Below are 16664 nucleotides of genomic sequence, written 5' to 3'. Positions count from 1 at the left end.
TTCCTATTGTAGATCACTGAAAAAAATTAATAATAGAATATCTTATAATGTAAGACTTCTCAAAATTTGTGAGACAGTGCCAGCCAAATTCACAAAAATGGATTAAAGTAATAATATACCTTGCACAGGAAAACAATACAATAGAAACACTGAAATCATTGAGATGCTTTGATATAGGGTATGTCTATGCATCAAGCTGGAGGAGTAATTCCCAGTGTGAGGAGACATACTCATGCTGGCTCTCATCAAGCTCTCTAAAAATAGATCATAGCCAGGGCAGCACAAGGGGGCAGGGCGGGAGGGAGGCGGTGCGTGCTGGCTGCCTCCAGTACGTTCCTAGCATCTGATGGGCATGCACTCAGCAGCTAGCCCCTTTTGCTGCTTACACTGCCGCGCCTACGTTCTATTAGTGTTGTAACTCAAGTATGTCTCCTCAAACTGGGAATCCCACTCCCAGCTTGAAGTGTAGATTTACCCATAGACATGGTAATCTTATACTTATACGAGAGTCAAGAAGAATATATACATGGGATAACTGAATTACATCCCCGCCACCTTTTGCTTTCCTTTTTCTGTTCTCCTGAGACTCTTCCATGCCCCCACATAAAACTTTCAGCTTCCCTTCTGCGCCCTCCCCTCCCCCCCCCCCCAAAAAAGAATATGCATGCTTAAATGCAAATATACACACCATGTTAAGGTGGTATTTAAATAATGGGGGGGAAAGGGAAAGGTTAAAATAACAATATATTGCTTTATATTGTTAATTCTGTAAAAAGATGTATGTACCTATATGTGTAAAGACAATGTAACTGTAATGTCTTACTGTATTGTAAATGATCCAAAATATGAATAAATAAATTCTCCTTCTCCCCCCCAAAAAAGTAAGAGATGGGCAGCTGAGTAAATAATTCAGTAGTGTACAGGGCCATTAGAAGTATGGGCTTAAATCCTTCGCTATTCAGCGAAGCATGTAAGTATACACTTAAAATTAAAGCATGTACTTAAGTGCTGTGCTGAATCAGGCCTAAATTACTATAGTACACAAATTTTTTTTGCATGTAACCAATTGATATCATCTTCTTTTAAAAAAAAAAAAAATTGTTTTTAATCATCATTCCCCCTGTTAATTTTGTGCTGGAAAACTAATTCAGCAATAGGAGGGAGGAACATAAGACTTCTGTTTCCTCAAGATAATTCTTTTGCCCCCAGGATAGCTACTGTCACTTTTTTTGGTATTGATCAGTCGTAGCAGCTTGTAATGAAGGGTTTTAAGTTGCATCTTGGCTTCTCAAACCACAGTTCTTCCCTCAAAACATTCAAAAATAGTAGCTACTGCTAGATTCTTATGCCACCACTAGCTCATGCAGGCACACCCTGTTCTATTTGTGTCTGATGTGTTTTGTCTGTGTCTGAATTGTCTTTGGGGGCAGGGATTGTGTCTTACAGTATTTATCTTGTAAAGTTCCAAGCCCATGGCTGGTACTCTGTCTATATTCTGTATTTTTTTTCAGATATGACTCAAGTTTCTCATGTATGCTCCTTTTTTAAAGTGTGTATGTGTTAGGAAGCGGGACATATAGATCTTTTTGGACAGTGTAAGCAGAATCAATTACCTTTTTTAAACTCTGTTAATACTTAAAGTTTTAAAAAATTAATTGTATTAAAAGCTTTAATCAAGGACATTTTATTCCTCAACCCATCGTGTGTCATGTGCTTTAATTAATTATTTCCAATCTTAATATCCAATTGTGTTATTTTTCCAGATATGCTGCTCAAAAATCAAACTTTGCAGGTTCGCCTTCTCGGTTATTTTTTGGATATTCTCAAACAGCTGAAGCTCCACTTTCTTCCAGCTCTTCACATGAATATAGTTCAGCAGATCAGCCTGCAGAGCAGTCTGTCTCTAATTATGCACCAATTCCATTCAGTTCTTCTCTGAATGAATCCTCTCCTACTGGAATTACTGACCATAATGCCCAAGGTATGGCTTGTCTTAATAAAGTTTATAACTTCATAGTACATTAATTCTTGTCTATGTCCTGGATGTCTTTTGTCTTTAGAGGTGGGAAGAATGTGAAAGTAAAGCTTCTTTTGTCATGATGATAAATACGGTATATCCCCTTAATTTGCTTGGATGTATACATTCTGTATATTCAAATTGCCTTATTTTAGCACCTGTCCAAATATACAGTATTTTGTAAATCGCAGTGGTTTTTGTTACAGGAATGTGTTGAAGTTCCAAAAAGAAAAAAGTATGTTGACACAAAGCACAACTATCTACAGTATGTTTCTGTTTTAACATTTGTCTCTTTAAAACCAATTTAATGTCTTTATTTTTTAAAAAAGATAATTGCAATAATTATTTCCATGGAATAAATATATATATGGAAAAGCATCATTTTTTTTAGGTATCATCCACGACCTGAGTTCACGATCTTGTGTTTCCCCTGTAACAGTCCAGGACATCATTAACACCTAAAGCAGCATGAAGGCTGCAGGAAATTTTAGGCTCAGTGATGTCCTCAGTTGTTGCAGGAGAAAACAGAACCCAATATTCAGATTTTTAAAAGTTAAAAATACAAACCTATCACATTTTAAAAACCCTGTTCCATTGGCATGAGATTAAATATATGGAATATATTGGCATGGGATTATATCTAGAGAGAGAGAGAGAGAAATATTTTAAATGTATTTTAGATTTTTTAATTTTTTTTAACAATCTTTTCATTAATTTGACTCTAAAAGCCCCTTCACACAACTAATTTTTGCTAACAGATTTAGGGGCTGACATTTTAGACACATTCATAATCTTTATGACTCCTTACACTGAAGCACTTGAAAACTGCAATTTTAACAGAATCCAGGAGTTGCTCTCTCCATGTGTGCTGAATTTATACAATAATTGATAATATGTGAAGGAAAAAAAAATCCCCAAATAAAGTATAGAAGTGATATATTCAGAGGAGGAAATGTGTGCAGAAATGCAGAAATGAATGCTTGCAAAAGTGAAATTGGAGCTGGCAATTTACACATATTAACATCATGCATAGGTTGATTTTGATTTTTAGCTGTTTTTAATTAACTGGGTTTATAAAACTGGACAGTAAGGAATAGCATGAAAGAATAATAAAATAAATATGTAATCCAATATGGAGTTTTTCCAAATCCAGTTATCCCAATAAGTCTTAAGCAACAACCCACCTATTGATGATAGCAGCATTTTAATGTATAAAACATCACATTCTATCACAAATCTTGATAACCTTTACCATTTAATGCAGACTGAGGTAGGGTGACCAGACAGCAAGTGTGAAAAATCGGGACAGGCGTTGGGGGAGTAATAGGATCCTATATAAGAAAAAGACCCAAAAATCAGGACTGTCCCTATAAAATCGGAACATCTGGTCACCCTAGACTGAGGGTTTCTCCAGAAACAATTGCCTTTAATATACAGACTGTTGGATTTTAAAGTGTGGGGGACAAATTATGGGGGGGGGGGGGGCGGAGGGGGCATTGTCACTTGGGGAAATCACTGTTAGTACCTTCTTTAATATCCCTACAATAGACTGATATCTTGCTCTGTTGGAGGACCTGCTGTACATGGTTTTGCTGTTTCTGGAAGGATTGCAAGCCTGTATGCAAATCATAAACTTAGCTGGATTTCTGAAAAGTAATTTATAAACTTTAAATAATTTTGGAATACATTTGTCTTGCTATGCTTTTGTCAAGTGACCAAAACTTTCTCATCCACCAAATGTTAAACAGCTTAAATCTCTTTCTGGTAATTTAGCAATATCAGAATCAGAAAACATAAATTAGTGTCTCTTCTCACGTGTGGATAGAGACTGACAGTTTGTCTACCTCAAGCATAAATAAGAAAAAATCAATGAAGTAAGCTCAAAAATCAATCTGGATCTTAAAAAAAAAAAAAAAAGTAAAACCCTTGTTTATCTCCATTTCTGATTGTGATCTGATTTATAAATTTAGCTACTTTCTTGGGATTTACAAAGCTGACCATGTGTCATTCAAAATTAATAATAGTTCAGCCAAAAAAACGTGAAGAACAAAAAGAAAATGTAATCAGGCCCTAAAAAAGCCATAACACCCTGAAATAGCGTTATCCCCTTTGCCTTATTAATTGTAACTCATAGTCCCAGATACGATCATTCACATAGTTCCAACCACCCATGATAGTGTTTACTGCTCAGTTTCTTGGATGGGAGAAATCTTGCAGATTATAACATCATTAATGGTGTATAAACCAAGATCAACAGTTTGTCACTTTGTCCTCTGAGGTCATGAGTTGAAATCCTGGCCCTGTTGAAGTCAATAGGAGTTTGCCATTGAAGTCAGTGGAGCCAGAATTTGACCCAAGGAATAAGTGAGCCCAAGCATTTGCATTAACTCATATGAAATTTGAGTCTTATTTCACAGAGTTCAATCTATTTATAGTTTTCTTTTATTTGTTTGATAATCTCCATAATAATTAAACTGAGGTTCTTCACTAGCCAACCTAGCAAAGTGACTCTAATAGTTGTAGAACAACTCAAGATGTAAAACAGCTCAAATTTGTGGTTCTTCCAAAAAAAAAAAACCAGTGATGCATCTGATTTTCCATTCACCAAAGGTTTCCTTTATTAATCACCACTATATATTATTTGAAATGCTCTGTCAGTAGTAGTAGCACCAAATTATGGTGCTCTAATAGATGAATATGTTCTTATTTCCTAAACATTACTGGACTAGACATTCTTACTTTTACTCAAAGATATGACATTTTTAATATTATTGGGGGATGGCTAGGTTTTTTCTTGGATAAAATAAGAAAAAGAAAACCTTTCTCCATCCTAAGAGCAATACATTTTTGACAGATTAAAAATGGGGGGTGGGAATGAATGGAAGCAAACCCACAAGCCTGATAGTGCTTAGATGCCACGGAGTTTGGGCACTTTATAAATACGTAGGTGGCTGATCCATAACATCCTTTTCTCTTCAGACCAGTTTGATTTCCCCTTCTCCAAAGTCTTCATTTTTAAAAAGTTTGGCTGTGCTTGGAGTGCACAGAATTCTCTTCTCTATTCTCTAGAGTCTGAAAATATGGAAAACTCTTGCTTTGGGTTGCGCTATCTGCTCAGACTAGACTGCTGTACCATACTGATGTACTCCCAACAGAGCAAAACATGTCTTTGCTGTCAGTCATGATCTAGGTGAACTGCTATCTGCTTGAAAAGCTGTTTGTGGTAGTGCTATGCATAGAAATTCTGCTTTATGTTCTTATTTGTGTGTCACTACTCAGTTTTTCCAGCGCACAACTACTTCATAACATTGGTGGCATCTGAGAATAAAATGAAAGGATTCAGGAGGGATCCTTCTGAATGTATAGAGTGCTTTTACAATACTTTAAAAAAACTGAATTGCAATTTAGGATTGTGGCTGTAATGTGTCCCATTTCAATCTAAATTGAGCTACAATTGATTGGCATGCTAAAAAAATGTTTGGTTAATTGCAGCTGTAATCAAGTGTAGTTGGGTGTTGCTAATTCTCAGTGGGTTTTTTGTTTGTTTTTTATTTTTTTTAGAACCTGTTCCATTACTAGAAGAAAGTCCTAAAAGAAAAAGTGTCTCATACGAGGAGTTAAGGACTAGAAACAGAGAGACATATGAAGTAGCAATAACACAAAAGGCAGAGACTCCAGTCAAGTCTTCACAGGAGAGACCTTTTAAAAAAGAAGGTAATTTGATGCTGAATTGCTGCAGTATGTAGTGAACATGGATGCCAAAGTAGTGTTGAAAAGGGTTAGAGTCTTATGCTTAACTTCGTTTATCCTTTAGGGATTTCTTAAACACTGTCTTGAAATGACAGAATTGTGTTTCTGACTTAGCTCACATTTGAACTGATTTCCTTTCTATGTATGGCTTATGTACATCATATTATATAGTTTCATATTTCAAATTACTTCTTGTGTTGGAAAAAAACATTGACGTTTTGGTAGCAGATTATAATGACTGTACTAGAACAATCATGTTATCCATTTAGAAACGAATTGTGAAAAGTTTGATTAGTGCTTGACTGCCTAGGCCTTTAGGCGTGTGGCTACGTAGCAAAGAAAAACCTGCAGCTGGCATGTGCCAGCCGAATTAGGTTCACAGGGCTTGGGCTGTGGGGCTGTTTCACTGCTGTGTAGACTTTGGGGCCTGGGCTCTAGGATTCTGAGAGGTGGGAGGTCCCTGAGTCCGGCAGTCTACATAGCAATGAAACAGCCCTGCAGTCTGAACCCCACGAGCCTGAGTCAGCTGGCATTGGCCAGCCATGGGTGCCTAGTTGTATAGACATATCCAAAGAAAGCACTTACTGCATCACAGCTCTTTAGCAAAGGTTCTAGAACTAAGGTTTCTGATTGAGCTTTTTAGCATACACCCTTTCAAAAGCTAAGTTAGCATTCTCTCAAAACAGACCACATACCTGTTTTTTAAAACGTATTTTATGAATTTGGGATTTCTGTAGTGTAGAATTTTGAAGGACATGTCATTGTTTGCATATGTTTACCATTCGATGTTAAAATTTAAAGGAAGGAACTAGTACTTGGCACCAATCTTGAGATTTTTGTTTTCACACTGGAAAACAGAACTTTAGACAGTAAAATAAAAATGAAATGACCTTCAAAATGAAATGGCATTCAGTCAGTATAAAGCTATCTTTGGGAACCACACTTCTTATTTTGAATAAAAAATTTTTTTTGCTGTTTAATGCACTGCAGGATCTGTCATTTTGAATCTTCAGGAATTATATTTAGGTCCCCATATATTCTGCATCACAATGGGACCAAATTCTGCAGCAGCAACCCTTTAATTTTGTGGCAATGTTAATTTATTCTAGCACTATGAAATACTCTACATTCCCATACCGCCCACCCCCATAGAACATATGCAGTTTTAGCCAATAGTTGAAAATACTCATTAACATAAAATTCTTGGGTGAACATTTGAAACAATAGTTATTTTCAAAGATAGGTTTTTTCCCCACTATATTCTCCATGGGGCCAGTAATACGATTAACTCCCCCTTGTGGGAAAAGCTGTAGAGCAAATGTAGCTGCAGGCTGGTCCTAGCAGGGCAATGAGATAAAATATTGAGTACCTGCCTGGATCAAAATGATGAATTTTGTGGCAGACACTCTGAATTACGTGGATTCTTGGGAAAAATGATGACTCCCATGGCTGTGGAATTCATGATGCCATGAATGAGGCAGTTCACACCTCTTAGCTATTGTTCCAGGTTGCCTGTAGATTCAGGCAACTGACATTTCATCTGTGTGCACAGTTTCCTATTCAAGGTTTTCTCCACAGCCATAGAGACTAGAATCATATTTTCTTTTAAATGAAAGCTCAAGTTCTGGAGCAGCACTTTGTGGCAAGGAGTAAACAGCAAAGTCTATGGCTATGGAATTGCAGAATACAAAGGTTCAAAATTTTATTTATACTTTTTAATCTAGGATTTTTTCACTATGGAACAGTGTTTAAACAGAACATAAGATCAAAATAGATAGAATGTTGTTACTTTTATATTTATCATCAGCTTTTGAAAATGTAACATGAGTAGCTCACTGAGCTTTCTACAGATAACTTGTAAATGTGGTTGCTTGCACTGTTTAAGAAAGTAGAGTAAAAGCAAAACTAAAATAAATGTAAATATTTGCTGGATAATAAATGACAGAAGTGCATGAAAGTCTGAAATTTCCTTTGGGTTTAACCTCTGTGCTCTTAGTGTGCCTGCGTAATGCCTGCTAAATTACTGAGTGGATGCTCTTCAGCAGCAGTCAAATGATGATAAGCAATAGGTAACCCCTACAGCAGTTTTGTGGGGATGGGAGCAGAAATCAGCACAAATCCTCAAAATTGAAATTACATTGAGAGGGTAGGAGGAACATCTACAACACCTTCCTCCTGTCCATGCCACCCTCAAACCCCTCCAGTAGAGTCTTCTATCATTCTGTGCACTCACAGATAACCCGGAGGCAAACCCCAGTGCCCACGAGAGCCTCTTTCCCTGGAGATACATCTCCTTTTTTTGGCCTTTACATAAGAGAAGTGCACTGGTTTAACTAAAACTGATTGGGTTAAACCAGTGCAAAGAGCTCTGTGGACCCTCTTCCTTTGGGTTTTAAGCCATGCATATTTCAGTTTAGCTTGTCAATTAGACATCAACTCAAGTTAAACTGAAATAAACCTGGTTTAAACTGAAATAAGAGAGTCCACACAACCTTTTTGCATGGATTAACCAAATCTGTTTAAAATTGCACTTTTAAGATGAAGTCATTGCAACTTCCTCATGTAGATGTGCCACTGTCATTGTTGACAATACTACCACTCGTAGTCACTCAAGCCCATTACTTGGGTATCATCTTTAAATCCACCCTCTCTCTAACCCCAAACATTCAGGCTGAAGCCAAAGCTTGCTTCTTCCTTCTATGTAATATTTCCAAGATCCAGTTCTCTGTGTGAACCACATAAATTCTCATCCTGTCTTGTCTTCTCTGACCACCTCCTCTCTGGCCTCCTGACATTCCCCTCTCCTTTAGAATCTTTGGCTGGTCTGACCATATTGCTCTCACTTGCACACAATTTCTGACAGCCCAGATCCTCCTACTGGCTCTCACTTCTCTCTTGCATTAAATTCAAGCTTCCCCTCCCTTTAAGGTAGGGTGACCAGATGTCCCAATTTTATAGGGACATTCCCGATTTTTGGGTCTTTTTCTTATATAGGCTCCTATTACCCCCCACCCAGTCCTGATTTTTCACACTTGCTGTTTGGTCACCCTACTTTGAGGACCAGCACAACTCAGCACCTACTGTCTGTCTTAGGTACTTGTATACTACATTAATGGGGGCCTCACAATCATTAATGTACTTATCCTCTCAACACCCTTGTGAGGTAGAAAAGTACTGTTAACCCCATTTTAGAGAGGGGGAACTGAGACACAGACCAAGTGACTGGTCCAAGGTCCCACAAAACATGTGGCAGATCAGGGAACCCAGCTCTCCAGAGTCATAACCATTGGTCCATCTTTCCTCTTTCTCTTTATATTTATTCTTGTATCTTATTGTATTCTAACTCTATCCCCTAAGTGATGCCAGCCTCTATCTCCTGTTTGTCCATGTCTCTCCCAAACAAGCACCTTTTCACTTTCTTCCACACTGCCCTCACTGGACTAATCCATAAAACCATTACTCTTCCCTCCTTCAGATCTGTCTCCAAAACCCACTTCTACATTGTAGGCAGTTGCCAACTGTTAATGGCTAGGTAGTTGGCCAGTGTGGATTACAAACATCTCCTTTTTGTTTAAAAACAAATATAAATTAAATATATAACTAATTACCTTGTAGCCACCTAACTGTGCAAATAACAAGACTATGCAACCACATACTTGTATCTGTTATTCTTTCCCTGTTTCTTCCAATTGTTTGGTACACCCACTTGTTGCATCTTGTTTTAAATTAATTATAAACTCTGCAGGGTAGTGATTAATGTAATTGGTCCCTAACCTGACTGGGGCCTTTTAATACTGCTATAATAAAAACTAGAAATGCCATCTCTACCCCTTCCCTCATTTTAAAAATTACTAGACACACACTGAAGTATAACTGTCCCTAAACCTCACACTTTGAAAACACAACACATTCACCACAGTTTCAAAGCACTATGTAAATTAAACTTATGTATTTAAACTATTTAATTGTATGTGATAATCTTTTTCTTTTTTCTAGTCAAAGTAAACAAGTATGGAGATGCTTGGGAAGACTGAAAACTGAATCTTTGCATGTACTGAAGGAAGTTATCGTCAATCAGCTAACTTCAGTTCCATCTATGTTGGTCATGAATATCTGCACACTTTGGTGTATTTTGCCAAACTGAAATATGTTATAATAAAGGAGATTAGATTTTATTTTTGACTTTCCAGAAGAGTGAAAAATGTTGGATTGTAGGCTTAACATTGTGTAGCTTTGCACCATTGGGGAACTAGACTATTGATGAGAACAGTGATTTTAAACAGTTTGATATTGTTTAGAAATAATGAAAAAGGGATAGCTCGCACTAATTTTATAGATTTGTAATGCGAGATAAGACACTGGCATATGTAAACAGACTAAGTCAGATGTAGTGGTGTTGAGAGGGAAAAGAACAATCTTTTCAGATTATTTAAGACTCCCATTAAAAGTCACTCAGTAAAACATACCCTCTTATTTTGTTCATTTATTCTGAAAGTAATGTGATGTAAAATCCCAGTGGTATTTACCCCCATCTAATTAGTAAGGTATTAAAATAGATTTTAATTTCTCCCATATTTTTTGGGACTTCAAAGTCAGATTTTATTAATCTGCAATAAATCTTTTGGACTAAACAGTAAAAATAGACAGTGATGAGGAACTAGCTAGGTACCAGAGCAAATATACACCTTTCACGCTCTTCAAAAATGTTTCAGAATAACATGCACATTTTAGTGAGTTATCCTGACTCATCTACCACTGAGTGATTGTCATGACAAGACCCAAGTTACCAGAAGTACAGAAAATGATTAAATGAAAGAAAAAGGAAACATTAAAAAAGCATCTGTATTTAGGCATAGTGGGGTAAGTGTATTAGTTACTTTAATTTTGGTGACTTGGGTTCAAATTCTGGCCTGGATTGAAAAATAATTTTGTGGTCTTATTCTTATTCCCATGTTTACGCATGTCACGAAACCACCACACAGTTTGTCACCACTGTCTGTCTCTTGAGAAGAGATCCCCTTGAGTAGAATATAGCATTAGTATTTCTGTTCAGGACTGAGATACATTGGCAGAGCTGTGCTGACACATTTTCCTAGTATCTGCTTTACCTCCTACATATCTGGATCAAAACAGTGCCACCAGTCTTTCTTTCATGAGCACTAGAATCTCATCTTCAAGCTGTGACCTTCAGCTGCTCTACTTATTTTCGTAGCCTGTCAGCACTATCCCTTTCTGGTTTGGGGTCTTTGGTTAAAGGTGTGCTGAAACTGATCAATATCAACCCTAACTTAATGAGAGAAGAGAAGGAATTATATTACCAGACAAGAAAAATGCTCTTGAGGACCTCATTGATTCAATGGACCAACAACAGAGCAACATGGACAGAAAGATTCACCAGGGTGGTGCAGAGTAAGCTGAAATGAGGGTAACAAATAAATGTAGAGAAGATGAGTTCTTAAAGAACCAAACAACGTTTAAGAACATCTGAATAACAGGTCTGTTTGCAGAGAAAGGAAATGCCAAACTACTTCTGACCATAAGTGGATGACTGGCATCAGGTTATCTTGAAGCTAACTGTAAAAAAGACCCCAATTTATCTTGATGAGAGAAGGTTTTCAGGTCTGAAATGAGAGGTCCATGAAAGTACTAGAAGTCAGCAGGATTTGTACTGTTGAATGATGGGGACAGTGCAGAATACTGAAAGTGGTCAGAAAAGTACTGTGATCATGGGAGAAATTCATATAACATTTTCTTGATTTCTCCTTGTTATACCCACCATACAAAAAAGGAGACAATAAATTACTAAGCTGCAAAATAGTAACAGGAAGTTGTAACACTTATCTTTGCGTATCTGATCTTTAAAGAGAGAAGGTACATTTTTCTGGCACTATGTTGAAGCAGACGATCTCTAAGGCCTGGTCTACACTACGGGTTTAGGTCGACTTTAGCAGCGTTAAACCGAATTAAGCCTGGACACGTCCACACAACGAAGCCCTTTCTTTCGACTTAAAGGGTCCTTTAAACCGGTTTCTTTACACCACCTCCGACGAGGGGATTAGCGATAAAACCGGCCTTTGCGGGTCGGAATTGGGGTAGTGTGGACGGAATTCGACGTTATTGGCCTCCGGGAGCTATCCCACAGTGCTTCATTGTGACCGCTCTGGACAGCACTCTCAACTCAGATGCACTGACCAGGTAGACAGGAAAAGACCCGCGAATGTTGAATTTCATTTCCTGTTTGCTCAGCGTGGAGAGCACAGGTGACCACGCAGAGCTCATCAGCACAGGTAACCGTGATGGAGTCCCAGGATCGCAAAAGAGCTCCAGCATGGACCGAACGGGAGGTACGGGATCTGCTCGCCATATGGGGAGATGAAGCAGTGATAGCTGAACTCCGTAGCAGTAAAATAAATGGCAAAGTATTAGAAAAGATCTCCAAGGCCATGAAGGACCGAGGCCATAACAGGGACACACAGCAGTGCCGCGTGAAAATTAAGGAGCTACGGCAAGCTTACCACAAAGCCAGAGAAGCAAACGGAAGGTCCGGGGCAGAGCCGCAAACTTGCCGCTACTACGCGGAGCTGCATGCGATCCTAGGGGGTGCAGCCACCACTACCCCAACCGTGTGCTATGACTCTCTCACTGGAGAAACACACAGGGAAGACGGTTCGGGGAACGAGGAAGATGAGGATGGAGGTACTGTAGGTAGCTCACAGCAGCAAGGAAGCGGAGAAACCGGTTTCCCCAACAGCCAGGATATGTTTGTGACCCTGGACCTGGAACCAGTAACCCCCGAACTCACCCAAGACCCTCAGGGCACACAGGAGACCTCTGGTGAGTGTACCTTTGTAAATATTTGTAAACATTACACATGGTTTAAAAGCAAGCGTGTTTAATGATTAATTTGCCCTGGCAATCGCGGCCAGTACATCTACTGGAAAAGTCTGTTAACGTGTATGGGGATGGAGCGGAAATCCTCCAGGGACATCTCCAGAAAGCTCTCCTTTATGTAATCCCAAAGCGTTTGCAAAAGGTTTCTGGGGAGGGCTGCCTTATCCCGTCCGCCATGGTAGGACACTTTACCACGCCAGGCCAGTAGCACGTAGTCTGGAATCATTGCATAACAAAGCATGGCAGCGTATGGTCCCGGTGTTTGCTGGCATGCAGACAATATCCATTCCTTATTTCTTTGTTATCCTCAGGAGAGTGATATCATTCACGGTCACCTGGCTGAAATGGGGTGATTTTATTAAGGGGACATTCAGAGGTGCCCGTTCCTGCTCTTCTGAACAGAAATGTTCCCCGCTGTTAACCACACGGTGGAGGGGAGGGGTGAAGTGATCATCCCAGAGAATCGTGTGTGTGTGTGTGGGGGGGGGTGGTTTACTTGTTTGTGCCGCATGTTAACCGGGAAACCGCAGCCCCTCCTTTTACATTGAAAACCCATTTTAAATGGACAACCCAATTCATCCTTGATATGGGAAATGCGCTGCTGTTTGAAACCTTTCCCGCATGTTAAGAAGGTTAAAAAAGCCAAAACACTGTGGCCTACCATGGCTGCCTGCAAGCCGAAATATGCGACCTTGTAATGAAAGAGTGTACCCATTGTTCTCTAAAATGTGTCTTTTTTTAACCACCTCTCCCTTCTCCTCCACCAGCTGCAAATGTTTCTCCTTCGCAGAGGCTAGTGAACATTAGAAAGAAAAACGTAGGACGAGGGACGATATGTTCACGGAGCTGCAGATGTCCTCCCACGCTGATAGAGCACAGCAGAATGCGTGGAGGCAGTCAATGTCGGACATGAGAAAAGCACAATATGAACGAGAGGAGAGGTGGCGGGCTGAATGGCGGGATGAAAAGAGCAAGTGGCGGGCTGAAGACGATAGGTGGCGTCAGCTTGCAGACAGACGGCAAGAGTCAATGCTCTGTCTGCTGGAGCATCAAACTGATATGCTCGAGCGTATGGTTGAGCTACAGGAAAGGCAGCAGGAGCAGAGACCGCCGCTACAGCCCCTGTGTAACCAACAGCCCTCCTCCCCAAGTTCCATAGTCTCCTCACCCAGACGCCCAAGAACACGGCGGGGGCCTCCGGCCACCCAGTCACTCCACCCCAGATGATCGCCCAAGCATCAGAAGGCTGGCCTTCAATAAGACTTAAAGTTTTAAAATGCAGTGTGTCCTTTTCCATCCCTCCTCCCCCACCCATCCCAGGCTACCTTGGCAATTATCCCCCTACTTCTGTGAGGAACTAATAAAGAATGCATGAATGTGAAAAAACAATGACTTTATTGCCTCTGCAAGCGGGAGGGGAGGGTGGGGTGGTTGGTTTACAGGGAAGTAGAGTGAACCGGGTCGGGGGGGGGGGTTGGAGGGTTCATCAAGGAGAAACAAACAGAAGTTTCACACAGTAGCCTGGCCAGTCACAAAACTCGTTTTCAAAGCTTCTCTGATGCGCACCGCGCCCTGCTGTGCTCCTCTAACCGCCCTGGTGTCTGGCTGCGTGTAATCAGCGGCCAGGCGAGTTGCCTCAACCTCCCACCCCGCCATAAAGGTCTCCCCCTTACTCTCTCAGATATTGTGGAGCGCACAGCAAGCAGCAATAACAATGGGGATATTCTTTTCGCTGAGGTCTGAGCGAGTCAGTAAGCTGCGCCAGCGCGCTTTTAAATGTCCAAATGCACATTCCACCACCATTCGGCACTTCCTCAGCCTGTAGTTGAACAGGTCCTGACTCCTGTCCAGGCTGCCTGTGTACGGCTTCATGAGCCATGGCATTAAGGGGTAGGCTGGGTCCCCAAGGATCACGATAGGCATTTCAACATCCCCAACGGTTACTTTCTGGTCCGGGAAGAAAGTCCCTTCCTCCAGCTTTCGAAACAGAGCAGAGTTCCTGAAGACGTGAGCATCATGTACCTTTCCCGGCCATCCCACGTTGATGTTGGTGAAACGTCCCTTGTGATCCACCAGGGCTTGCAGCAGCATTGAAAAGTACCCCTTGCGGTTTACGTAGTCGGTGGCTTGGTGCTCCGGTGACAAGATAGGGATATGGGTTCCGTCTATGGCCCTGCCACAGTTTGGGAATCCCATTTCAGCAAAACCATCCACTATTGACTGCACGTTGCCCAGAGTCACTACCCTTGCTATCACCAGGTCTTTCATTGCCCTGGCAAATTGGATCACAGCAGCCCCCACCGTAGATTTGCCCACTCCAAATTGATTCCCGACTGACCGGTAGCTGTCTGGCGTTGCAAGCTTCCACAGGGCTATCGCCACTCGCTTCTCAATTGTGAGGGCTGCTCTCATCTTGGTATCCTGGCGTTTCAGGGCAGGGGAAAGCAAGTCACAAAGTTCCATGAAAGTGCCCTTACGCATGCGAAAGTTTCGCAGCCACTGGGAATCGTCCCATACCTGCAGCACGATGTGATCCCACCAGTCTGTGCTTGTTTCCCGGGCCCAGAATCGGCGTTCCACGGCATGAACCTGCCCCAGTGACACCATGATTTCCACATTGCTGGGGCCTGTGCCTTGTGAGAGGTCTATGTCCATGTCAATTTCCTCATCACTCTCTTCGCCGCGCTGCAATCGCCTCCTCGGCTGGTCCGGGTTTCGCCTTGGCATGTCCTGGCTCTGCATATACTCCAGGACAATGCGCGTGATGTTCATAGTGCTCATAATTGCCGCGGTGATCTGAGCGGGCTCCATGATCCCAGTGCTAGCTATGGCGCCTGGTCAGAAAAAAGGCGCGAAACTAGTATCTGATGGACCAGGAGAAGGAGGGAGGGCGGGAGGGAGGGAGGGCCGAGTGACGACATGGCGTACAGGTACAGGAACAGGGAATTAAAATCAAGAAAGGTGGCTGTGCATCAGGGAGAAACACAAACAACTGTCACACAGAATAGTCCCCCCAAAGATTAAACTGAAAATCCTGGGCTTAGCAGGCCGTTGATTTCACGGAGGAAGGGGAAGCAAATGAATACAGAACAAATCTATTTTTTACATCTTAAGCTGGCAGCCGACGGTGCAGCATGAGTGATAGCCTCTCCAGTATGATGATGATGGATACCAATCATAATATACCATCGTCTGCAAGGGGCTGCTGCTGTGTAGCAATGCAGCCCCACGTCTGCCAGCCCCACGTCCGCCAGCACCCAGCATCGCCCTCGGCCTCTTCTGGGTGCTTAGCAGACAATTCTGGGCAATTGGCAGAAAATAGTATACTACGACTGGTAGCCATCATCATCGAAACAGTAGCATGTCTGCCCAGGTGGCCATGATTGACAGCCACTCCAGTACGACGACGATGGGTACCAGTCATAATATACCATCGCCTACCAAAGGGCAAGGGGCTGGTGCAATGCAGCCCTACGGCTGCCAGCCCCACGGCTATCACTCATGCTACACCGTCTACTGCCAAAAGGCAGTTAGCAGCTGCTGCTGTGTAGCAATGCAGTCCCATGTCTGCCGGCACCCAGAGGACATATGGTGACGGTGAGCTCAGCTGAGCTGAGCGGGCTCCATGCTTGCCATGGTATGTTGTCTGCACAGGTAACCCAGGTAAAAAGGCGCGAATCTATTGTCTGCTGTTGCTGTGACGAGGGGGGAGGGGCCTGACGACATGTACCCAGAACCGCCCGCGACACTGTTTTGCATCATCCGGGCATTGGGATCTCAACCCAGAATTCCAAGGGGCGGCGGAGACTGCGGGAACTGTGGGATAGCTGTGGGATAGCTACCCATAGTGCAATGCTCCGGAAGTCGACGCTAGCCTCGTACTGTGGACGCGGTCCGCCGACTAGAGCACCTAGAGCATTTTATGTGGGGACACACACAATCGGCTGTATACAACCGGTTTCAATAAAACCGGCTTCTATAAATTCGAACTAATTTTGTAGTGTAG

At 41.7% G+C, this 16664-nt stretch overlaps 2 protein-coding genes across 2 annotated transcripts in view; both read left to right on the top strand.

The window, feature by feature from the left end:
• OCIAD1 (OCIA domain containing 1) overlaps window positions 1-10232 on the top strand; it is a 38508-nt gene extending 28276 nt beyond the window's left edge. Inside the window, exons 6-8 of the mRNA XM_005299073.4 lie at window positions 1764-1981; window positions 5579-5731; window positions 9764-10232. Coding sequence (XP_005299130.1) covers window positions 1764-1981; window positions 5579-5731; window positions 9764-9801 — 409 coding nt within the window. The 3' untranslated portion in view covers window positions 9802-10232. The remainder of the gene's footprint in view (window positions 1-1763; window positions 1982-5578; window positions 5732-9763) is intronic.
• Window positions 10233-12063: 1831 nt separating this feature from the next.
• On the top strand, window positions 12064-14044 carry LOC135983984 (myb/SANT-like DNA-binding domain-containing protein 2). The gene is made up of 2 exons (XM_065598059.1): window positions 12064-12601; window positions 13426-14044. Exons 1-2 carry the CDS (start codon window positions 12064-12066, stop codon window positions 13569-13571), a joined length of 684 nt encoding a protein of 227 aa, XP_065454131.1. The 3' UTR covers window positions 13572-14044.
• Window positions 14045-16664: the final 2620 nt, after the last annotated feature.

Source organism: Chrysemys picta, chromosome 5 (assembly GCF_011386835.1).
Source record: "Chrysemys picta bellii isolate R12L10 chromosome 5, ASM1138683v2, whole genome shotgun sequence".
NCBI classification, from domain to species: domain Eukaryota; kingdom Metazoa; phylum Chordata; order Testudines; family Emydidae; genus Chrysemys; species Chrysemys picta.
This window is presented reverse-complemented; position numbering and strand designations above follow the sequence as displayed.

Excerpts from the sequence above, each read along its gene's own strand:
- LOC135983984 (XM_065598059.1), top strand. The coding sequence starts at position 12,064 with ATGGAGTCCCAGGATCGCAAAAGAGCTCCAGCATGGACCGAACGGGAG. Across the intron at positions 12,602-13,425 it reads GGGCACACAGGAGACCTCTG|CTGCAAATGTTTCTCCTTCG; the intron begins GTGAGTGTACCT and ends CTCCTCCACCAG.